Source organism: Pipra filicauda, unplaced genomic scaffold (genome assembly GCF_003945595.2).
Source record: "Pipra filicauda isolate LSUMZ 115617 unplaced genomic scaffold, ASM394559v2 scaffold22_size4397567_pilon, whole genome shotgun sequence".
Classification (NCBI taxonomy): domain Eukaryota; kingdom Metazoa; phylum Chordata; class Aves; order Passeriformes; family Pipridae; genus Pipra; species Pipra filicauda.
Window position 1 is genome coordinate 4,126,202 of NW_024104343.1, and position 24,055 is coordinate 4,150,256.

Genomic DNA, 24,055 nt, shown 5'->3' on the forward strand with positions numbered 1-24,055 from the left:
TATACGCGATGCTATTTATTACATTGCAAACATTTCAGTACTGGAGTTTTTTTGGGTTTTAATTTGTAAGAGAGAACACAATGAATTTAGGAACAACAAAAAATTGAGGGAAAAAAATGAGGCAGCTGAAACGTCGCTGTTGAAATAGGCTCCAAGTGAAAGTATCACACTTGGTTTTATTCTAGATAAGCAACAGAGCAGCTTGGAATAAAAACGGATTGAAATTTTCTTCATCTCTTTAATGAGTTCAAAGAGGCTGAACAAAGACATAGAAGAGTTGAACATTGCTGTGTGCAACACAGTAAACAGATTAAAATTTTATACCTGAGCAAAAAAAGGAATTTAACTATTAACTACAGCATGCAGAATAACTGTTATCACATAAACATAGCACACTGTTATTAGGTTACAGTCATTCAGAATTTCTTAATTTTTGCAAAGACTAAAGATGGAAAAAGCTCCAAGACGAGTATGTGACATAAAACCACAATAATGAAAAGCACTTTACCATCTCACAGCCTTTCCAGAGGATCAAAATTATATGCTGTTTTATTATCCAGGCAGAAAGCAGCTACAATTCAAAGCCTGTGGAGTTAATAACACATTAGACATTTAAGCAGGTCCTGAAAACGAAAATATTGGCAGTTTATGAAGTGCTCACAAAAGACCTGAGCCTGCATTCCCTGCCCTAAAATGCCACTTTAAAACACTGCATTTGTGAACTGTTTCCAGAGGAGAATGATAGGGAGGAATCTGCAGGGAATGACTGATAAGTCACAGGCTCGTGATTTTCTCACCAGCATAACAGCCAATTCTTAAGGAATAACTTTTCACCCCATTTGATTGACCAAAACCCATAATTCATTTTATGTAGAAACTTGACCTTTCCTCACATTGAATCTGTTGTTGTTTGGGTGGGTATGGTGATTTTTTTTCTTTTTCCTTTTCTTTTTTTTTACCCCCTAATGTACTTCAAATGTTTGAACCACTGTAGTACAAGTTTAAAAAAAATAATGTATTTCTCTTCTTAATTCCCCTGTCTTTGTAAAGATGCCTGTGGGAGAGAAGGGACCTGAAAAGTTTGAGCTTTAACCAGCACAGCCCATTCCCACCCAGACAGGCTTCTTTGTCCTGGCAGACTTCTGCTTTCCCTGATGTCCACATCCAATATAAAAACTACCTGCTCCCATCATCAGTATTCCTGCGCTACAAATTGCCTTCCTCTAGCAAAACCAGCACACTCTGCCCTTGTCATTTAGACTTGTCAAAAAGATATGGGAGGGATAAAAGGGTCTCTTACTCTGTTAGAGACAGCCATAAACAAAGCCTATCCCTTTTATTTCCTTGTAGTCATATAGTTACATAGTCGTGATATCAATCAACACCCCCAGATCATAGCACCTGCCTTGATTTCCTGCTACTTTTCTTTCACCCTTTATGAATAAAACTATGCATTAAAAATGCATGTATCAAAATGGATTTATCCCTTTGTCCACCACATATTGATTTCTTCTTTAAAGTCAGACATCTTAGACATTGGTAGGTTGTGTGAAAGAGTCCCCAGGGAATTGAATCCTCTTTGCTTCCAGTTTTTTCCTGGCTTTGAAAGCTGCTGATACTTCAGGGTGGATGGAGTCCAGCCGCTGTTCACACTGGAAGGCTGTGAGGAAGGCCATCCTGTAGTTGTTATTCATCCAGCCATAGAGAAGGGGGTTAGCAAACGTTGAGCACATGGCAATGACATGAAACACTGTGTAGATCAGTTTGTACTCTTTCAGGTCTAACACCTGACTGTCAATGTCACTGACTAACTGGAAGGTATGAAACGGCAGCCAGCTGACAGCAAACACCACAACCACACACACCAGCATCTTGGTGGTTTTCCGACGCCGGTGGTGGTAGTGGTCACTCCCTGCCCCAGGACTAACATGGTTCTTGAGCTTGGTCCAAATACGAGTGTAGGCATAGGAGATGACTGCCAGAGGCAGCACATACTGGATCAGGAGCATAGAGATGCTGTATATGGTGCCATAGTTGAGCTGCCCCTCTCCTGGCCACTTCTCAGAGCAAACCACAATCTTGAAGTCAGGAATGATCTCAATCAACGAGTACTCGCGGAAGATGGCCAGAGGACTTGCCAACAGGGCACTGACTGCCCAGGCAATTCCTATAATCAGGAAGCTGATTCGCTTAGAGATTTTGCTTTCCAAGTGGTAGACGATGCAGCGGTGACGATCCAGAGCAATCACAGTCAAAGTAACAGTGGACACATGAACAGCAAGCGCCTGGGCGTAAGGCACCAGGTGACACAACACTGGGCCCAGTTTCCATTCGCCCAAGAGCGTATAAACCAAAGTGAAGGGCAGGCACAGCGTATTCACCAGCAGGTCGGCCACGGCCAGATTGGCAATGAAGAAGTTAGTCACTGTGCGCATGCTTTTGAACTTGATGATCACGTGGATCACGAGGGAGTTTCCAATCACCCCCAACAGGATGATGGAGCAGTAAGCAAAGATGAGAATTATCTGCACTTCAACTAGTGTTGTGCTGTCCTTCAGTTCTGGTTTAGGGTCCAGAGCCAATTCATTGAGCGGTGTGGTGTATCTTGGCAAGTACAGCTTGGTGAACAGCTCCATCTTCATTTCATCTGTCTGGTTTTCTTCACCTACTGCTTCCAGGGGACCCATCCTTACAGCAGCCTGGTCTGAGCCACAGAGTTGCCCCTGAAAACAAAACAGTACAAGAACAAGCGGAAAGATTAGTCCACTTTGGCTAAGGCAAAAAGCAATGAGCTAAAGTACAGCTCTTTCCTGACCCACATGCTACATCACAGGATTAAGAGAAGATCTGTCTTAATATATTTAAATTCTGTTGCCCTTACATTTGAAGGCCAATCCCAGAATATTATTCAGGCATGACTCCTGCTGAAAATTGGGACAGATTTCAAAAGCATTTTAAAGACAAAGTTTGCCTAAGTAAATGCAGAAGTATTAAGATCCTGCTGGGCAGCATATCATTTTTTTACAATCCACTACCTAAAACTACTGCTGATTTAGCACATAACTTCCATTAATGTCTATGGGAATTCTACATGGAACAGCACCATCCAGTCTGTTATTAGCATAATAATCTTTCAATTTTTCCTTAGCAAAAAGTGTTTCCTTTAAATAGTCACAAAATACTTATAGGTTTATGCCCCTCCTTAGTAGCAGTGAACTAATTACTGGGATCTTTCTTTAAGAAACTTTCTTTTAGAACAGTTTGTGCCACAAGGCAAGTAAAAATATCACTGTAATAGAACTGAAATAATAGAATCTCTCTGAAATGACTGCGTAACTTATTCATAGTGAAATCAACACCAGAAACAATTAAAACACAGTTATACATAATATTCCCTTTCTGTGTTATGTTTGAGAAAACACAGCTCCTTGGAGGCTGCCAATCAGGCATTCATTTCTGACTGCAGTCGTAAAGAAGAGCAAAGAATTCCCCTGCTGATGTCAGTAAGAATTTCACCATTGGCATCAAAATCTCATTTTGTTTCCCTCCTTACACAGGCTGAGACAAATTCTATGTTGCCCTAAGACTTTGGCAGGCACAACATACGGATGGTTTACAATTAATTGCTGACTTGGACTTCAGTCCTAGGCAGAACACGCATGTTCCCCTGGAAACTGCCCAGAGCATCAGTGGAATGCTAAGCAAGAACCACACACCTGGCAACTCCTTGCCTTGACCTGGGAAAACAGTAAGAAATTGCCTGGGCCAAGCAGGTTCACCAAGAAAACACCACTGAGGAGAAAGCCAAACCTGAGTTACTCACTCTATTTCCCATTCATACATCCCCTAAGGAAAGCAAGAGTAGAGATGAAACGTCACTTTCTTGCCATCAGGTGTTGCACACAGCTTAACCCATCTTAAATTCAGGTCCGCCTAAAAAAACAGTCTAGCTATTAATGTGTTTGGATTCACATGCCTTTTTTAAAATTCTTGTCCTTTCTTTTCAATCAGATCAACTTTCTTCCTTCCATTTTCAGCGGATTGTTTCAGAGGAACCGAGGTATGTTTTCATCCCTACCTCTGTTCCCAGTAACTATCTATGAGTGACATCCTTTGGTGTGGTTTCCAAACTGAAAAAGGAGGATTGACTACCAGCAGGTGGCTGAGCCCTTTGTATTTGCTTCCATCTCACACAATATCCCAAAGAATTTCTCAGTGCAAAGTCTTTTTGCAAAAGCAACAGATCGACTGCATGAACTGAAAGGTATTTTTCCCCCAACAAACCAGGTCAAAATTATGCTATACTGTTTAGTCTACATTTACTTGACAATTAATAGCGTAAGCCTGAGATATAAAACACCCCAAGATACATCAGCTGAGATGTGCCAGCTGTTCATACTGGTGTACCCTGCTGATTTTAGCAATATAATCAATTTTCATCTACTAGACTAAGCATGGGTGGCAGGAAGGGATTCCTCATCAATACACTTTTAATACACCAGGTTAAAAATTTAAGAGATCCACCACAATTTGCACAGTCAAGGCTATGCAGTAGTTCAGAACTCTGCTGAGCATTTTCCTTCAACCTATGTACCTACACCCAGGAATTATGCTTGCATATATTGCTAGATTAGAGATTTGATGAGGTCCCACGACTGTCAGGTGCTCTAAAATCTCATAATTTTTTCAATGCAAAATAAGAGCTGGTCATATTTACACACAGAAATAGCAGGGTGAGAGGGATGGCAAATTTCACATTTTTTCCCCTTCTTTGCCATAAATCCAGTCAGAAGGATGTAGCTTAGCCAAAAAACATAGCATCCCTTTCTTCCCAAAAATATTTTCACCCATTTCTCTAGTGCCTGACTTTCTGTTGATTCCTACTTCCAACCCTTTCCTTTGAGCAGAGCCTTCTTTTGTTCTGACACTTTTTTAACTGCCCTGTTCAGGCTGATGAAAGATACTTTGGTCTTGTCAATAAGACAAAGCTGAGGGAGAGGGAAGGGACGACCATGGTGTCAAGCAGAGATGAGCTGGCATGTCAGCAAGCAATGAAATAAATTGGACAAGTTTGACATTGTCAGTGGGACAGTTACGTGGGCAAAATATCAGCTTCTTTCAAAGAATGGGGATAAAACTGAGATGGCATTTGAGACCACGCAGTGTTTGACAGAACCCTTTCTGTTCTTTTTTTGATATAAACTCTCTAGGTGTGCATTTACTGGCACACCTTGCATACTGCACCACACTAGGGGTTTTTTCCAATTTCTTTTCCCCTCAGCAGCCAGATCCTCATGGGCAGGCATCAAATTGCGGCTAACTTTCGGCAGAGGAAGGCCCAGAGAGGATTTACATCGGTTCTGAGCGCAAGTAGGCAGAAAGAGCGGAATACGTGATCACATTAGCAAGCAGCATTCCCACCAGGACCGCAGTGCCTGCGCTGGGAAAGGGTCCGGGGTTGCTGGAGGCGAAGGCGGCAAGAGACGTGCCTCTGGGGTGCGGCGCCGCTGCCCTCCCGCCCCCGGGGACAGACACCCGCGCCCGGCGGGAGCCACCCGCGCCCGGGAGCTGCGGGGACCCCGCCGAGGCCCCGCGCCGGCCGCGCTCCTCGGTCCCCCCATTCCCGTTCTCACCTTCCTCCCGCCCCGGGGAGGCGAGCGCGGCCACCGCCGGCTGCAGCCACAGGAGCCGGTCTCGCAGGGCAGGGCGGGGCGCGGTGCGGAGCGGAGCCCCCTCGCTCCGCAGCGGGGGCGGCTGCTCCCGTCTCCCACGGCACGGTCCCGCCGCCGCCCTCCCCTCGCACACTCACCGGGGCGGCTCTCTCCTCCGGGGCGATGGATGGGGCAGCAGCGCCGCTCGACCCGTCGAAAGTTTGGCGGCGGCGGCCCCTGCGCGCCGGGAGGGCGGGGCAGGCCGGGGCTGGGCTCGGGCGGGACGCGGCGCCGGCTCCGCCCGCCGGGCTCCGGGAGCGGGGAAAAGGGTTGCAGGCAGCGCTGCCGGCACACGCCGGCGGCTTCTCACTCGGGAGCCGACACCTGCAGCGATGCCGGCCTGAAAGTAGGAATTTCCAAGGGGGGGGGGGGGGGGGGGGGGGGAAGGTCGAGCCAGCTCTGAGCTGGTTTAGGCGCCGCCATGCCCGAGCCTGCTTCCTAGTTGTCCCAGTCCCGAAGATGCCTTCTGGGGCTACCTTTGCTGAAATCCTTGGTTGCAAGCACCCCAGGTTGCACAGATTTGCTTTTCCCCAGAAGAAGATGTGGCTGTTGCCAGAGCAGGTGTAAGAATGAATAAAGCATTTACATATTCTGCCAAGAGCAAAATAAAATATTTCCTATTTATTTACAAGGTTGGAAAGGTAAAGACAACAGCTGCTGCTGCTTTTATTTGCTTCTATATCAATATCCTTTCAAAAAAGGCCTCTTTCCAGCCAGCTTGACTGAGAACTAGCTCCAGCCAGCATTGCTGGCTCTGGTAGGGTCCAGCTTTGTTAAATAAATCCATCAGTAGGTTCTGCTTAGGATTTTGCTGCATATCTGATGCCTCTCTCTAGGTATAACTTCTGATATTCAAGGGGTTGTCTTCTCAGTGCATATCTGGAGGACCTGATTTCCCAAATGGTGCTTCCACCCTGATTGTAGCTTCTAAGAATAGGAGCTGGGAGACCTTTCTCTGTGGCTAGCATAGCACTGATGCTTAAACAATTCTCTTCCCAAACCTTACAGAAGCTGCTCTCCTGAATAGGAATGCTTCTTTACTTCCTGTCACTTAGGTAAATTTACAGTCATATTTAAGGTAGTTTCAAGGATCAGCAACATAATCTTGCCTTTTCTGTCCTCCTTTTCTTCCAAAGGAGACTCTGTACAAAAGCTCTTCCTTTGTCAAAAGTAGTGCTCCTTGCTTTTGTTATAGCTCAATATTATGCCCTTATCAACAGCAGAGAATATTAATGGAGCATCAAGGAGTAACTTCAGTGATTTAGAGTTGGTTTTGAAATTCAAAACATGTCTTGAGAACCCCCTTGGATCTTTACTAATTCAGGCTATCTCTTCAGGAAGGGCCTTGCTCTTAGTCCTTCAGCACTTCTAAGACAGTTAATGGAATGCCCATAGCTTATTACAAAATAGATTTCTTTGATGACTAAATAAAGAGCCAGGAGTTTCAATTCTCCTGCTCCTGTTTATTTCATTTCCCATATCAATCTATTTGTAGGATTTATTTTTTGATCTATCAACAGACATAAATGCATGCCATGAGTTTTAGTAATTAGAGCTCTTGTATAATATATAGCTGTAACAACCTGCAGTTCTTCCCTTTCCTTCTCTTACAAATAGTCAGCAGTGGTGTTCCACTAATCTCAGGGGTGTTGCTATCGTGCCCTACTCTGCACACTCTTTCTAACTTAATGTATTTTTTGCTGCTCCTAATGTCTTGGAAAGTGCAGTGAAAAGAGCTACAAAGCTTTACAATCTGTCCAGCTCAGGATCCCATAACTAAGGGGATCCTAAGTGTTCCTTACTTACACTTCCAGACTCCTGGAGGAAGTCAGGAAGTGCAGGTTCCTAGAAGCTGTTAAGCCAGTGAGGGCTTGCTTCCCATGCAAGAAGGTGTTATGCCCAGTTACAAAGCAATTCTGTGTTCAGGCACAACTGAAATCCTTAATGAAAATGCATTGCTAATAAACAACAGCAGTTTCTATTGCTCATAACAGAGTGGGTTCCATGAACACCACCTTGAACCGAAAGCCCATGAAAACAGTAACACCAAGGGCAGAAAGAGTCAAATAGCAAATGGGCTGTTCAGTGTGAAATGTGCTGCTGAGTGACCAGCTCCAAAGCAACTGTGGATACTTTGCTTTGTGCGCACTTGAATTTCCATCGCATAAACCATGACAAGCCATGAGTCATTGAATCACAGAACCATGTGAGGAGGGTGGAACTTCCATGTCCAGTCTTATGCTCAAAGCAGATCTAGATGCAGCAGGTTGTCCCAGGCTATGTCTCTAGGAGAGTTCTGAGTATCTCTAAAGTGAGGGATACTGCCCTTACCGGGCAGGCCATCCCAAGATTTGACAATTCTTACAGTAAGACAAATTTTTTTGTGTCAAGTCAGACTTTCCTGTGTTCCAGCTTGTACCAAATGCCTCTTGGCCTAGTCCTGTGCTCCAGTAGTTGTGAACTGTAGTTATATATTTTATATATTTTTTTCTTTAGCCTTGGCTTCCTTAAGGCTGAACAAGCTCAATTCTCTCAACCCTGCTTTGAATGTTATGTGGCCCAGCCTCAATCACTTTGATGGCCCTTTGTTGGACTTACTTCAGTCTTTTTAGCACTGGGAGTCCCAGACTGAACCAGTTGTGACTACAGATGTGGTCTCACAACTGATGAATAGAGAGGAATAGTTATTTCTCAACCTATTGGCTACACACTTGCTGTGTCTTGATATAGACTGCAAATTAGACTGTCTAAGTTGACTTGCACTAAATAAATAAGATACGTGAACTTTAAAACTTGGCTTCCTATTTAAGGCAAGCCTATAAATGAGTTTTTGCTGTGAATATGTATATGTACTAAGGTGAAATCTGATTATTTTAACAGCTTGAAAAAAAATGCCTTTTGGATTTATCTTGTTTCTGGTGTAAGTCACACTTACGGATGTATGACAGGGTGTAAGATATTTGATATACATAGTTTGCCTGCAGCAGTATCTGTTCAACTCTTTACTGTTAGAAAATTTTCTTGTCAAATTCTTTTCAATATCGAGGGTTTTTTCAGGGGGAACAGTAAGCATTTCTGTCAACTCCTTATAAGTTTACCAGTTCTCAGGAGCAAAATAAAGGTCTGCATGTAGTACCCAACTTGAAGTAGTAATGACTTTTGTTTCAGTCGTAGAACTCAGAAAGGGTTTCCAGTCCTTGTCCATTATATTGTTCAACATCAGGTTTGCTGAAGGGGCAAATAAGGCTTGATGAATATCAGCAAGACAGAAAAGGCAGCAGTTCTCTCATCCCCTGTCCCAGACAACATTTCCTTGTTTCATTTTACTGTAACAGTTGAATTTAAAAGAAACCACTGCCCCTTGATCACTGACCTTTAAAAGCAGTGCTGTGCTTCATACCACTCACTTGACCCAAACTCTGCCAGTCCTTAATCATGCAGATTTTCCTGGAGTGAGTTGGATTTCAGGTAATTAAGTTTTCTTCATAGCATGGACAATCTCTTAAAAAGAAAATGGAAAGGAAAAAGAATAATAACTGAAAACATGACCTTCAGAAAGAGTATGTGTCATGAATCTGTTAAATAGTACCCACACAGAGATCATATGGTGTAAAATTATATAAGACAAAGACTTGCTTAAAAGGCCAGAACAAATGCGTTTAAGTAGCTGAAGACCGAAGTTTCGACTTATATAGACGTGAATTATAGAAATGCATTTTTGAATGCATTTATAAACTGTTGTTTGTTCTCGTTCCCTTTTGGTTTAGTTTTAGCCTCACAGGTTCAATTCTACTTATCTCTCTTTTTCAAATGCAGTAATAAGAAACAGTATACATAAAAAAGTGTAATCAATCTGCCTTAGATGATGAAGAGTATAAATACAGGTCAGTGGGGAATGAGATAAATTGGTAGGTGTGTATAAGTACTAACTTTGAGTTGCTAACAGCAGCACTTCACAGCCAGTGCTGGTTAAACAATCAGTTTAGTGCATCTAGTTCAGAAACTATTACACCAGGGGGTTAGTTCAATTGCCTGCTTGCTCTCAGGTGGTGACTGATTTCGGCACTGTTTCCACACAAGGCAAGGCTTCAGAGCTGAATGCTGTGTTTCAAAGTCTTCCCAAAGCATGTAGTGCATTGCATACAAATTTCATTCAAAGAAAGTTAACACTTAAGTAGTTCATCCAAGAAATGACAGGTTTAGAGTTGTCCATTTAACACCAACACAGTTATTTGTATTTACATACCTATGATACAGCCTGTAAGTAAATGGACACATTATTTTTCTCCAGGGTTCATTCAGTGTTCTAATTTGGCAATGCTTGTGCAATGAGCACATATATAAAGAATGTATTTCTTTATATTCTCAGTATGTATTCTGCTATCTTATTCCTTCTCTTTACCAACATGTTATCCTTCCTTTGCAGAGAATATAAGAATTGTCGTTTCTTCACAGGTTTGTCTATGCACTTTTCACTGCTAGACCTTAGCCAGAAATACTTAACCTTTATTAAGATCTATTTTTTGTCATCTGAATTCAAAGAAGCTGACCAAACATTTAATTGGATTTAAAAATACAAGCAGTAAACCGTTTGACTGTATTTTTTTGTTGCTTGCAGTTTAGACAGTTTTTTCTTCAAACTCATAAAATCCTATTTTCCCTTAATTCAACTTCTTTTTAAGTACAGAGATTTCTGTAAACTCTAAAATGTAATGTGGACAGTAACACTTCATTAAAGTATTCAAAGTTCGGCATACAATTAGTTGTTGCCATTTCTAAAGAGTTTTTATATGTTCTCGAGGCAAGCTCTGTTTATTTTAGAGCATTCATCATAGCGAATAGATTCTTACATATAGCTTAGAGCTTGAATATTGCACACACTTCAGTCCTCAGTGTCTAGTAGCAGGGAAAGCAGAGTATATCTACATGCTTTCCAAAAGTGAGTCAACTATATCTGCTTGCTGTATGCATCTTTTGACCTTTTCTCAGCCAGCCTGCATTAAGATGGAGAAGTTTGTTGATGTGGTTGGCATCTAGGTCCTGAAGAAATGCTTGGGAGAATCAATATAGAGTAACCTATCACAAATTTAATTATTTTGATGAATAATGGCATCCATGAATGAAGACAGCCTACTGATAATGCTGTCTGACATGTAATGCCATGTAAAACATAACATCTTTGTTGTGAGCATAAATATAAGATGCAGTTAAAAATAGCTTCCAGTGATTCATGAAACTGTGTCATCCGACATAAAGAAATGTTTTTTCACTTGCGGTTTGTAGGTCAACAACAAAATTGCTAAGATCCAAGTGAGTATCTTTCCCTCGTGTTGCTAAAAGTGAATTAATTCTAATAAGTTTTCAGCACACTATTTCAGTTCATTTTCCATATTTACACATTTGCAAGCTGTGCTGAAATGCTCACTGGCTTCATCCGGAGTCATTCTGTGCCTCTGTGTGGTATTTTATGGAATAATGTCATTTGGTAATAATACGTGGCATTAAATTAATGGATTTCCTTTGTAAGCATTTTTTTTGTCCTTAAGAAATTACTTCAATTGCTGAAGAAACAGGAAAAGAGCACTTTCCATACCTGCTATCATTCATTTGAAAAAATGAAGTAGTTACTGTCTCATTTGTGCACTCTGTCACAGTTTTAGAACTACCAAAGGACTAAATTTTAGGCTAAGTGAAGCAAACCTGTATGGCCCCCTTCTCAAACTGTAATCATATGACCAAAACTAGTATACAGAAATGTTGAGGAGTTTCACCTGCTTCATCTTCTTCCTTGCTGATACACCAACAGGATACTTTCCATTACAGGTGTCACATCTATGAGTATAGTGAAACTTCAGTGTCTCATTTTTGACTGATGGCACCATTTGTGAACAAGTTAAGCTTGTCAGCCTAGCTTTACAATGTTGGAAAAGTGCTCTGATTGCAAAGAGTCTGCCTCCTACTCAGAACTGAACTGGCAGTTTTCTAAATGCACTCTTGGTTTTCCTTTGTTAATTGCCTGTGATTCACACCCACATTTTGCAGAGGGTGATGGCATTTTAATTGCTGAGGGTATTTTAGGATGGAGGAGAGGGAATGGGAAGAGGCTTGGGAAAAAGTGGGTAGGGGTTTGGCATGTTTGGAAGGCTAACTGTTCTGTGATTGCACACAGCTAGGAGACCAGCAGCCAGAGCACCATCTGTGCACACAGCTTATCCATACCGGCCAGCTCGGCACAGAGAAATGTGTCAGCTCCCACTTTTCCAGATCAGCTGAAAGCCTCCTTCGTGCTCCAGTGAAATTTTGCAACCATTCCCTGAAGATCTATTCCCTTCACCCAGCACATCTGACTGCCACAGCTTTCTTTCAGCAAGAAGCTCCTTCTGCAGTGCTGTTTTCACAGGCTGGAGCTGGGAAGATTCATCTGCTCTTCAGTGTCACCTCCCTGCCCCGCAAGCTGCAGAATGATCATCCCAGGGTCCTGGGGAATGGTAAGAGATATATGATCACCCACAGAAATGTAAAAACATCTCAAGAGGCTGTGTGTGGCTGTCTATGGTGGAGGTGTTTGCTCCCGAGATAGTTATCCTACTAGGAGAGAGTTACTCAGTCTAAGCAGTGGGGTTTAAAACTTACTTCGTCCCCTCTTAAAACAAATAGTTATGTTTGGTTGGATGAATTGCACCCTGAACACCATCAACTGTTTGCAAGACCTTCTCAAACAGTAGTGGGAACCTCAGCAGCTCATTCTTTGTACGCTGCGGGTACCTAAACTTGACTGAAAGTAATTCCATGTGTCACTAATGGTATCCTGAGGATCTGTGAGTAAATTTTCTCACCATCAGTATCTGGACTGGAATCCAGTGCATGAGTAGTTGTTTCCCAGACCCTCAGTGACATTTAAACACCTAGTGTCAATTGATTCCAGATACACAATTTATACAGGGTTGGGTGCTTAATGCTTTACAGATTGTATCGAGTTTTCCTTACAAAATGTCTCTGTGATATTCTCCTTGTTGTTCACAAAGACTTGGGGAGCTGATGTGTATGCAGAACCTCCCAGAGAAGTTCCTGGTATAGACTCCCTTTCTTCCAGATATTGTTTACTGTGTCCCAGGCCAAAATATCAAATGGCAAGACCAAAATTGCCAAAAATGGGGGCGGAGGGGGGAAAATGGTGGTTTTCATCTGTAAACACATATTAATATCCATAAAATTTTTTGTCATATTGTCAATCTTACACATTCACACAGAGCCCTAATTGTTTACTTAACGGTGTGGATGATGGCAGGTTTAGATGGATCTGCCATTATATGAAATTAATACCACATCTTCCTATCAACGGGTTCCAGTGAGGAGATTCAGAAAAAGCAGATTCCTCTATAGATTCTGCAGCAGAGTTTTGTAGAGTAACTAGAGACCACTCTGTTCTGTGTATCTCCACACATCCTGTCTTACCCTGGCTTTTCTGTTATGTAGAAAAGATTTAGTTTGTGACTTTCACAACTTCACCCTCTCCCTTTATTCTGAAGTCTTCCCCATGGTTCTAGCTTTCTTCCAGCATTGATTCCTGCAAGTCAGGACACAGGACACTGCCATCCATTCCTGTCTTCTTTCACCCCTATCACCTTCCTCCCAATATTATCTCACCAACAAACTTCTGTACATACCTGTTTCTGCTGTTAACCTCTCCTCCTGGGAATATCAGATGCACTCTTCTCTCTTCTAATAGAAAATTTTGTTCACCAGCAAAAAAGAGGAAAATGCTGTTAATGTCTGTGTATGGAAGAAGAGAGATCTTCTTTATCTGAGTCTTTACTTTTGCCTCATATTTGAAAGCAAAATTTAGCATATTGCTTCTTTACCACCTCATTTCTCTCCTCAGCAAAGATTAATTGCCATGTAGTTTTGCATGTTTTTAATGTTACAGTTCTGTTCTTTATAGTGCAAATATATCTGGCCTACATAGTGGGAAAGCAGTGAGTATCATTAAAGAAACTGATAAATTCTTGTGTAATTTTTTTTAGATTTTCTACCACATTATGACTTTTTAAAAAATCATACCTAAGAAAAGGTCAGTGGTTTAACTGATTTGCCTAGTCAGAGACAGAAGGCAGAAGCATTGAACAAAATAACACAGTTTTTTCTCCAAACAGTCCATAACATTTTATCTTATACTGTGCATCCAAGTATTAGCATGAGTGTTACGCCTTGGGTTTCTGGAAACCTTTCCCTTAAACCTAACAGGAATTGTATATCTGTCTTCTCAGCCACCACTGAAAATCCTAACGTCACCATTTTAAATTATTTTTACTCTGGCAGAGGTTTGCACTTGATAGTTTCTCAGGTAAGTATTATTTCTGACCATTCAGCTGAACAGAACAGACATCCCTGTGTCAAAAAAACCCCCAGTCAGTTCTGTATGTTCTGTATGTTTTTCCCCAGAACAGATTTACTTCAACAGCTCATCTCATTCCCTCAGATCTTACAAATACAATTCAAACTATGAAGTAGGCAGAACATAGCCCCCTAAAAAGATATTTCTAGGTTAAAAATAAGCATGAATCTGCCTTAACTCCGCAAAAGTCCAAGAATAAGTGGGAGCTGCTGTTGGGAACTTCTGTGCCATATTTTCAGGCCAGCCTGACGTCGTATACTCTAAAATGATATAAAAATTATTGGTGTAAAACAACTTGAGTCTCCCTTGCAAACCATTTATTTGCTCTTTTGGAGTCATATGAGTACCTTCTGCCAGGAGGCATAAGGCCTACAGTTCAATCCTTGAAATCTCAAAGGCTGCTAAGCAAACCTCAGCTCCTTAGAAGAACACGTGAGTGAAACGTTTTACTCTGTTCCCACTGAAATCAGAGGTAAAATTGATTCCAGGTTTGAACAGAGCAGAACAGGACTTCTAGCTAATGAAGGCAGCTGGTCTAGGCTGCCTTCAGGATCTACCAACCTGGAATCTGTTACTTGTAGGAACCTTGAAATTGCCGAGCTTAAACATACCCTTATATATCTCCTTTTTACTTTTATTGCAGTGAAAACGTGTTATTTTGGTAAAGAAACTTGAGTATCAAATACTCTTTCACAGAGATACTTTGCAGGACAAGACAGTAAATTCGTGAGCTTGAACACAGAAGGACTTCACCACACTCAAACTTCTCTTTAGGCAAAGTAAGTTAAGGTTTTAACCTCCTGCTGCAGCAGTGGCTCACAGAATCCACAAGCCATCACCTCTCACCTTGTTACCAAATGCAGTAGGCACATGCACCTCCACTACCATGTTTATTTGGAGGTGTACAATTTAGTTTGATACTTACAGAAATCTACAATAGTTTTACTATTGCAATATTGTAATAAACTACTGATAGTTGCGAGTGAGAAATATTCCCTTTTTGGTTATGCTTCTTTGTGAACTTTTACACAGCATAATAGAAAAAACATTCCCAATTAAGAAAAATAATATAGATGACAGTTCTCTTTTTTCTGATAAGGTCAGTAGAACAGTACAGTAATGCTACATCACACATTTATAAATATGATTGCAAATATAAAGTGAACTATAATATGAAACATTATTTTAAAATAATTCCTATGTCAAATGTAATTGTTAATTTATAGATATAAATAGAACAATAATCTGCCTTTCTTTGGAAGATATCTATTTATACTGAATAAGGTTCATGTTAGTAAAACTTTAATATATCATAAATTAATAAATAATACCAAGCTAAATGAAGGGGAGAAAAATAATTTCAAACTTAAAAATTAGGCTTGTGAATATATAGCAGACTTTAGGTTATTACTATTTTATTAATACTAGGGGAGCTTAATCCACAAACTTCTGATTCTGTACAAATGAGTCTGCCAGTGCTACGTTGGTGAACTATTAATTGATTCCAGATCTAATCCATACTTTTTACCCAAAAGTTTATACCATATACATGTGTTATAGTTCAGAAAGTATTGGGATGGTGATGTAAGAAAGGCCAATTTAAAATCAGGGCTTTGATTCTGCTACCCACCTTTGTTTTAAGGTCTTTGGTGTTAAGCAGTGCTTCACTGCAAGGCCCACAGCTTAAAATGGGTACTCAGTCTGGGGGAAAAGTGTCAAGATCCAGACTCCCCTTTGTGGCTGATGACAGCCTGCATCTACCTTGCTGTCTGCTTTTCATAAATGGCCTCTTCTTCTCTGGAAAACCAGTCAAAAAGAAACCAGTGAAACTAAACATATGAGGATCTGGGATTGCAGAAATAGCTCCAGAAGGGCCAGCCCAGAAGCTCTGCAGGGAAAGCCTTTACGTCTTCTGCTTTTCAAATTTTTAGGGTCAGAGGACAGAGGACACTCCAAATTTACCTGCTGTTTTGGAAACCCTGACATTGATCTTGTTGCTGTTGTTTAACATTGGAGCTCCTTACTAGCTAGCTAGCTAGCCTGGAGCCTGTAGGGCAGGAAGTTTCCACTCTGAGAAGGCTTCTGCAGGCACTGGATTTCATTTTGGTCTATCCAAAACAGATATGTTTTGGTTTATTGCAAATTTTGTAGCATCTCTTCCCTCGGGCTCTTTTGGTCTAAGCTTTTCCACCCTAGGTAGATCTTCAAAGGATCAATTCAATATAGAAAAAAGCCATCCCTCTCATCTTTTCAGTGCTCAGAAACAGCTTCTGGCAGCCAACACTTGGATTAGTGCAGGATTTAATACCATTTCGGTATACAAGTGGTGGCCTTCACTGCACTATGTAAATCCTGTAAACTCCTGCAAGGGGAAATCCTGCTTCACTAATTTTCTGAAGTTCTACAAGTTATCTATATGTCAAAGATATATTTTGTTTGGATTTTCAACAAACCCATGATAAGATGCCTAGCAGAAAGCTACTAAAGAAATGAAGTTGCCATGGGACTGATATGATTTGAAAGCTGCTGCGTAGGGAGCAAAGGAATTCTTTGTCACTTTTCAGGATAAAGAAGAGGAAGCGGTACCATATTGTAGGGAATTAGTTTTATTTAAGATCTTCATCAATAACCTGCAGAAGGAAGGGATACGGGTGTATGTCTCAATTCACAGATGATACTGAACTCCTGCAGGGAGTCAAATGACATATACATAGTAATGAGCTCTGGAGACATGATACACCCCTGAGTGAGTGCAGTAAAAAGTAGTGGATGAGTTCTTATGTAGATGGTGCATCTAGGGAAAATAATCTAAGCCGTGTTTACACAGTGTTGAACTGAAAACTGGCAGCTGAAGCTCAGGAAAGAGACCTGCAGGTGTCTGAACTCATCTGCTTGACATGCAACAGCAGCTAAAAATGCCAAAAAATTTTTGAGTGTTCTCAGAAAGGATAGTAAGATCAAACCAGAAAATATAAAACCTTGGTGCACCCACATCTTGAACACTGTGTACAATCTGATTTACATGTTTTAAGAATGACATAGGGAAATTAGAGATAATGAAGAGAAAAGCAACTAAGATGATTAAAGGATGGAGTAGCTGCCTTTACAGGGAATCAGAGAAGGCTGGACTTTTTATTATCTTATTCCTCTCCCAGGCTGAGTGGGATATGGCTAAGGTTTATAAAATCATGGAAGCAGTGTATAAAGCAAATACAGAACTATTCTTTCCCAAGTCCTGTGGTGTCCTATGGGCACTCACTGAAAGTGCTGGAGAACAGTTTAAAACCTGCAAAAGAAAGTCCTTTTTTAAATACCGCTACCTGCTCTACCTTCTGAAATCAGCTGTCACAGGAAGCTGTGGAGGACCACAGTACCAGCAAGTTAAAAAAAGGAGAAAGCAGAAAAATTCCACAGCAGCAGATGCATAAAGAGACACTAAAATGAAGAGGTAGGAACACGCTGGCATCCTTGGTATAGTGGTGGGTAGTGGAGGAATATAAGTGAATGAACTGCAGAGAGGCAGGATCATGACTTGTCCCCGGACAACATTTCCTATTGCTGCTGCTGGAGGTGAAATGGATTATTAGTTTGACCCAGAAGGCAATTTTCTATGTTGTCATGAAAATAGGGCTGTGTGCTCCTTTGCTAGAGCTTAAAGCTGCCACTTCAGAGTTATTTCCACCCATTTAATTCTTATTGCATCTCAGTAGGCAGTCAATGGTGCAGAATTTGTCAGCTAGAAGAACAATTATCAATGGCAGGGATTTTTTTGTAGTTTTGACCATGTCAGTTTTTTCAATAGAGTTAGGGAAAACACGGGGTTTTGCAAAAATGAAAGAAAGTGAACAGTGTTAAATAGCTATGGATCTTTTGTATAAATCTATAGAACTCAAAAATTATTTAAATTCAGTCAAATAAGAAGTATGTTGATTGAAGAGAATGCATTAGGCAGTCACAAAAAGAATTATTTTTAATGAACATATTTTTAGGGCTTTGTTCTGCTACAGTCATTAAAATTTCTGGATCAGAGTGGGGATTACACAGCTGAATATTGTTACCAGATTTCCTGAAGATGTGACTCTTGTACTTTGCATGGCAAGGAAGTACTTTTTCTCAGGAATGAAGAGTTACTCAAATAAAGGTATTAAACTGGCCCTAAATAATTAAAGGATCAAAAGTCCTGGACACTGTATAATCCCCTCTGCCAAATAGTCCCTTTTGGCAGAGATTCCCTCTCACTTTTAAGATTCTGTAAGTATAGAACACTCTACCTTCTCCTTACTCAACATTTTCTGCTGCGCTTTTTTGTCTTTCCTTGTCCACCATGTTCCAAATATCCCACAGAAGCAGAGTTCTTCACTGCTCCAAATTTCTTGTCATTCCTTCTAGCAGCTCAGAGAAAAGGCTGAAAATGTGGAAGAGCTCTCCACCCCCTTTCACCAGAGGGTGATTTTGTGTTGCAGAAAATACTGAAACGATATTTCTTTTATATATTGTTAACTGTTCCAAGGCATGCTTATTACCACTTACTTATTTTCATCAGGTATCACAACCTCTTGAGATAATTATCAGTTGCAGTTTTGATACCCATTTGCTGTGTCATAATGCTGAGAGAAGAAGGACAAATCACATCTCCTAGAAATGTACTATATTTGAGTAAAAGGTTGAAATCAGGGGGCTATTTTTTAATTTTTTTTTTCCCCTGGAGAATAGAAGAGCAAGTAATCGGGGGGGGGGGGGGTGAAATCTCAGTCTATTTATCTGGCATTTGAGTTAATGGATGACAATTTGTTCTGCATATAATTTAGATTCTGTATGTCTCTACATATAACAGCAATAGTAAGAACCAAAATAAGTTATTATCTTACTGCTCTTAAGTTTAATTTTCTGTTGCATCAACCTTAACTTGATCTATTGTAACCACAAACAGGAGGAAAAAACCAAAAACTTTGCTGTAATTAAGGATGGGAATTTGTTTAAATGTGCTCAAAAATCCACTGCTTATTTCAAACACTGTGAAATTTAGTGGGTGTCTAGAGGGTATATTAGAATGTGTTAGTGTTGAAATCTGAGATCAGATGAGCTGGAGATTGTTGAGGAACCGTCCCTCAAGGCATAAACTTTTTTTATTTTCTTGTTTGATGAGTTCCTCTAACACATTGCTGACATTGTCCCTAGAAAATCAAATCATAATGCTGATTATGCCTGATTGATCTCAGTTGCTTGACATTTCCCACTGCTGGCACAGAGGGATCACTGCCCAGCATGAAATAAGGAATCAAAATTTGAAAGCCAGTATTCTCTAAAACCAGTGTAAACACCTCGCTCCCCTCCCACAGCACTCCCTGCGTCTCACAGTGAATTCAGTTGAAGCAAATGCAGCTGTTCTCTGTGTCTGTTTGCAGTTTCAAGAGGGACTGACTAAAGGCTGCTGAGATGCACAGCTCAACTCCTCCGATTTGTTTTCAGTGGTTTTTCTGCACTGGATGTTCCGGAAATATAATCATAAATCTTCCTCTGTCATCATTCCAAATAAGTCATGGCACTGCCGTGAAACATGAGAGAGAATAGAATTAAGCTGTCCAGGAGCAAATCTAAAGGCAGAATAGCAGGACCTCTAGTGCTGTAGAAGGCAAAATGTTTACCCGTCACGTTCTTTGCTCACAACTCCCCTTGGGACCAGTACTCACAAATACCCATTTTGGTATCCCCTAGGGGAAATTAAATAGCATCCAGTATTGGAATCGCCTTTGAAGGCTCACTAACCTTCAGATTCTCAGGTGTGACTGACAGTATCCATAGCATCGGCTGCATCCCTGAAACCACCACTGCAGAGACCTGAGTTAGCTTACAGAAGTTAATTGGTGAACATCTCCCCTTCACATACTTTCTGAGCTTTCTCCAGCTTTTATATCACCAGCAGTACTGGCAGAGTGCCTTAGGAAACTTTCAAGAGCATATACTTTTAAATCCTTGACAGTACTATGCACTGTGCGAGAGTGGTGGCCGGCTCTTGGGATGCACCTATTCATAGACCCAGTAAGTCATACAGGATATCAGTGAGTTTCTTACATCTCTCTGTTCCCTGTCTAATCTTGATGCAGTCCAGAGCAGCAATCCCAGCTTGAATCCTAAGGAAAGATTGGTAAAACTGTATGATCCTTACAATCAGTTTGATCCTCCCTTCTTTTTTGTCTGTGTGAGTCCTGAGCACAAATTTTCTCACTGTCAATATATATCCATTGTACAGTCAACCTCATGTTCTCTCCCTTGATTTCTTTTTTCTTCTCCTCTACGGCAACTGTCTTTTGTCAGTCTTGCTTTAATTTTAGATGACCAAAGAAATATGCAGGCTTTTTCAAATAGCATAGTTTTTTTACATGAGATTTAACATGTTTTGCCTCTTTTCAGCTGATCTACTTCTCTCATAGGGTGAGATACTCTATCTATCTTGGAAAAAGAAAGAAAAGATACATCTGAAATTGCTTTCGCAGATAGGGGGAGGGGAATAAATAGTTCTGTTAAAAAAGAATCATTAGCCAAGCCAGCTGTGGTTGCTGCAATTGTTCAGAAGAAAACCCTATGACATAGGTTTCAAACACCCACATATGTGAAATGGTTGTGTCCTTTTTTTCTAGTTATTTTTGCTTTTAGGCTGAAAATTTTGAAACATGGAAGTTGAAATTTAGACAGAGGCAGAGGCAGCTTTGCCAATTCTTGTAAAGTTATTGCAAGTATCACAACTGTTAATGCTTTCTCTTGAAGTCTCAAATGCTAGCAGCAAGAAACTGCAAAGGAATCTTCATTTCTGAGTACATTTTGAGCCCTTCTGATCTCATGGAAAGGTTTGAAGCTGCTTCAGAAATGTAGCCTAAAGAATAAAATAGCAAGTAAATAAAAAATGAAAGATTTACAATCTTGTGACTTTTAAACAACTCTGATGTTTTTCCAATTACATGAATTTTGAAGATGGGGTTGGCAATACTGTGCATCATAGCCTTAATCCAGTTAAGGATAATAGACCTGTTAGGTGTACTACTCAGAACATAGGAAAGCACTGTCCTGACTAAGAATTACTTTAATCTTTTATATTCAGGTACTGTCCTGATTCAAGACCCTTCCATGTTTTACAACCTGAACAAAACTCCAAAAGAAGTTGTTTACCTTGCAAAAATAAGCATGGAATGGCCCCTCTCCAATACACCAGGAAAACTGCCAATCAACTGCTGCTACACTCAGCTGCTTCTGGGCAGGAGTTCTCCTGTCTGCAGTTTGAGAAGCATTAACCATCCAGTTGGGCTATTGCCAGATTCTTCCTTCAGGATGCCTTCAGCTGTGAATAAATGTTCTACAGACTGCCATGCAGTACACTAGTCCTCTTTTGAAGAAGGACTCCTGACTGCCCCTCAGGTTATCAGTGGAGGTGAAGTCTACTTTATTCTTGGATGCTGAGCACTTGTAAGGCACACCTTAGAGATAACACCTTACCCTCTGTCCTACAACCCTTCCCAAATGGGTCATCCTTCCAGTTGCAGTGTTTCCCTTTGAAGACAGTAGTAACTGTAGTTTGTTTCAGCAACAATGATGGCTACTAAATGAGACATATACTGAGAAAAATGCTGGTAGCAGAGTTCCTCTTTATTTACAGTAACGGGCTTACCCCAGACATCTCATCCCTCCTCAAAAAATGTCTGTGAACATGGACATTTGAAATAGGCTCAGACTCATTCTTGTAGCTACCAGCAGTAAGATGTGTGGAATACGATCTTTTACTTTCCTATTTGTGCTTGTCCTTCCAGGCCTTGGGAAACATTACATTTATTGGAGGTTAGGCTTGCCCTTATGCACTCAACAAGGCCATTTTTATCCCTTTCGTAAACAGGGTTATTTGGCTGTACTTTATACCTCTTTGTTATATGGAAATGATCAACATCTATAAAAATGGAGACAGAAACAATTCCCCCAGACTGGGCAACATATCAGAAGAGTTTATTGTACTTCATGGTGTCTGACAAGAATGAGTCTGAGTAATCAAAATTACTCTCAGAAGCATGAAAATAGCTTAGTTGATTTTTGTACAAGAGAAACCAAAATCAAATGATCTATAACTGTTAAGAGTAACATTGTAATTGCCTCCCTAGTAGTCTATATTCAGGGTGGACTCCCACTGGTTTAACTTTGTCATACAATCCATTTATCAGGTCTTTCATCGCAAAAATGCTTTATGTAGCAGGAAAGACAAGTCAGGAAAAAGCGGGGCCTTTCAAAAACAGGATTGTACAAAGTTGTGATAAAACTCCAAAAGAAAAAAGTAATGTCAAGGGAAATCAAGAGTGATGTTTGTCTGACAATAGAATTAATCATAAATAAAATGAAATTAAAACAACATAAATGAACCGAAATTTCCTAAACATACAACTGAAAGAGTTTGTTAAATATAAAATAATAATGTGTGTTTATTCTATGGGCGCTTGGATATGAAAAGTGTCAAGGAGCTGGAAAGTAATAGACCTGTTGCTTGAATAATACCTTTACTCTATTATTCTTTATAAAGAAGTGTGATTTATCAACTCATTATTCAAATCCACACTTTTTTTAACATTTTCTAGCTATGAAGCAGACTTTGAAACATTGATATTTCTGATTTATTGAACTGGCCTTAAAGTAAAAATCTTGATATTGTAGGGGATTGTGTGGAGCCCATTAAAGAACAGTTTCTTTGGGCCTTATCCCAAATGAAATTAAAATTCTTGGAGATTCTGCACAATGTTAATCCTTTTATTGCAGGGCTAGAACAGTAGGGACCACAACCTAAAGTGTCACTGATCACTGCTTTCAGAACACTGCTACATCTGAGTAAGAGATGTTAAACTGCTTCAAGGGATGTAAGGTCAGGGCATCACAATGCATTTTTATAAATATAGGTGCATCTTATATGCATCACATGCAGAGAACAAAAAATTTCTAATTGATACGAAAATTCAGATTTTGTGAGCTCAAAATGCAGTTAGATTGCTCCACCCCTCAATTAATGTATGTTTTGAAAACATTTCCACAGCAGAATTCCCCACCTAAACAGAAATCAGGCCTCTGTCTTGGCCAGACAACAAAAAGCCATTCACCTGACTACTCAGCCAGAGTTCTTACCCAAAAAAGCAAAGATGAGAGAAAGGACAGCTGTGAGTTGGTTGACTTGAAGGAAATAAGTGTCTATTGGCCCATGGTACATGACACTGAATGGCTGCCTGTGGAGAGTATTATGATCCCTAAATTGTTATCACATTCAGCAGTCCTAACAGTGACCACTGCCAGTTTCTTTTCAAGCATACAGCATTGAGCTGCAGGTCAAAAGGCTTGATTGTCCCTCTTCTGCCTTTGGCAGTCTGCAACTCAGAAAAAAACCCTCTGTTATGCACTTGCAGTTACTCTTCATGGCAGAGAATCTGTGTTCAGGGATTCAAATTTATAGGCTTTCCAAATGTATGTTAGTGCAGTTTGGAAGGTTATCATCCCCAGCTGCCCATCCTTTCTCTCTACCAGAGATTATTGCTCCTACAGTGGAGACAATTGAATGGCTGGCATGTTATGTGCACTGTTCATGACCTGACAGATTGATTTCAGCTCACATTATTGACCAGCTTGGCTATGAGCATAGGGAGCAGAACTCCATGAATTATCATCCCCGCTGGACATAGCTGCAATGGTTAAAATGTTTATCAGTTCCCACGTGTCATAGACAAATCCCACAGGTACTGAGGAGAAAGCCCCAAATCCCCCACACACAGGAGCTGAGGGTTGCTGCAAAGCACTGTTTCCCATACTGCATGGAAAGGGTCAGGCGAAGGAAGTGAGTGACTTCCAGTGTCACTGTGTCAGCACAGTCAGATAACCCTGGTAATCAGAAGAGGGCCAGGCACACACAGGTTTAGTGGACTTGGAAGAAGTCAGT

The 24,055-nt window shown here is 40.7% G+C and overlaps 2 protein-coding genes across 3 annotated transcripts; one reads left to right on the top strand and one right to left on the bottom strand.

Moving 5' to 3' along the window:
• On the bottom strand, positions 1 to 5,891 carry NPY2R (neuropeptide Y receptor Y2). Of its 2 annotated transcripts, none has more exons than XM_027731306.2 (2): positions 5,810 to 5,891; positions 1 to 2,723 (listed from the first exon to the last, which is right to left on the bottom strand). In XM_027731306.2, the coding sequence occupies exon 2, from the start codon at positions 2,685 to 2,687 to the stop codon at positions 1,530 to 1,532; it is 1,158 nt and encodes a 385-aa protein (XP_027587107.1). In that variant the 5' UTR covers positions 2,688 to 2,723; positions 5,810 to 5,891; the 3' UTR covers positions 1 to 1,529. The 2 variants fall into 2 exon arrangements, with proteins under 2 accessions (XP_027587107.1, XP_027587108.1); XM_027731307.2 differs by lacking the exon at positions 5,810 to 5,891 and adding an exon at positions 5,634 to 5,803.
• Positions 5,892 to 6,170: 279 nt separating this feature from the next.
• LOC120323297 lies at positions 6,171 to 21,683 on the top strand. Its single transcript, XM_039381543.1, has 3 exons — positions 6,171 to 6,272; positions 11,881 to 12,199; positions 21,203 to 21,683. Exons 1-3 carry the CDS (start codon positions 6,171 to 6,173, stop codon positions 21,478 to 21,480), a joined length of 699 nt encoding a protein of 232 aa, XP_039237477.1. The 3' UTR covers positions 21,481 to 21,683.
• The last annotated feature ends 2,372 nt before the right edge of the window (positions 21,684 to 24,055 follow it).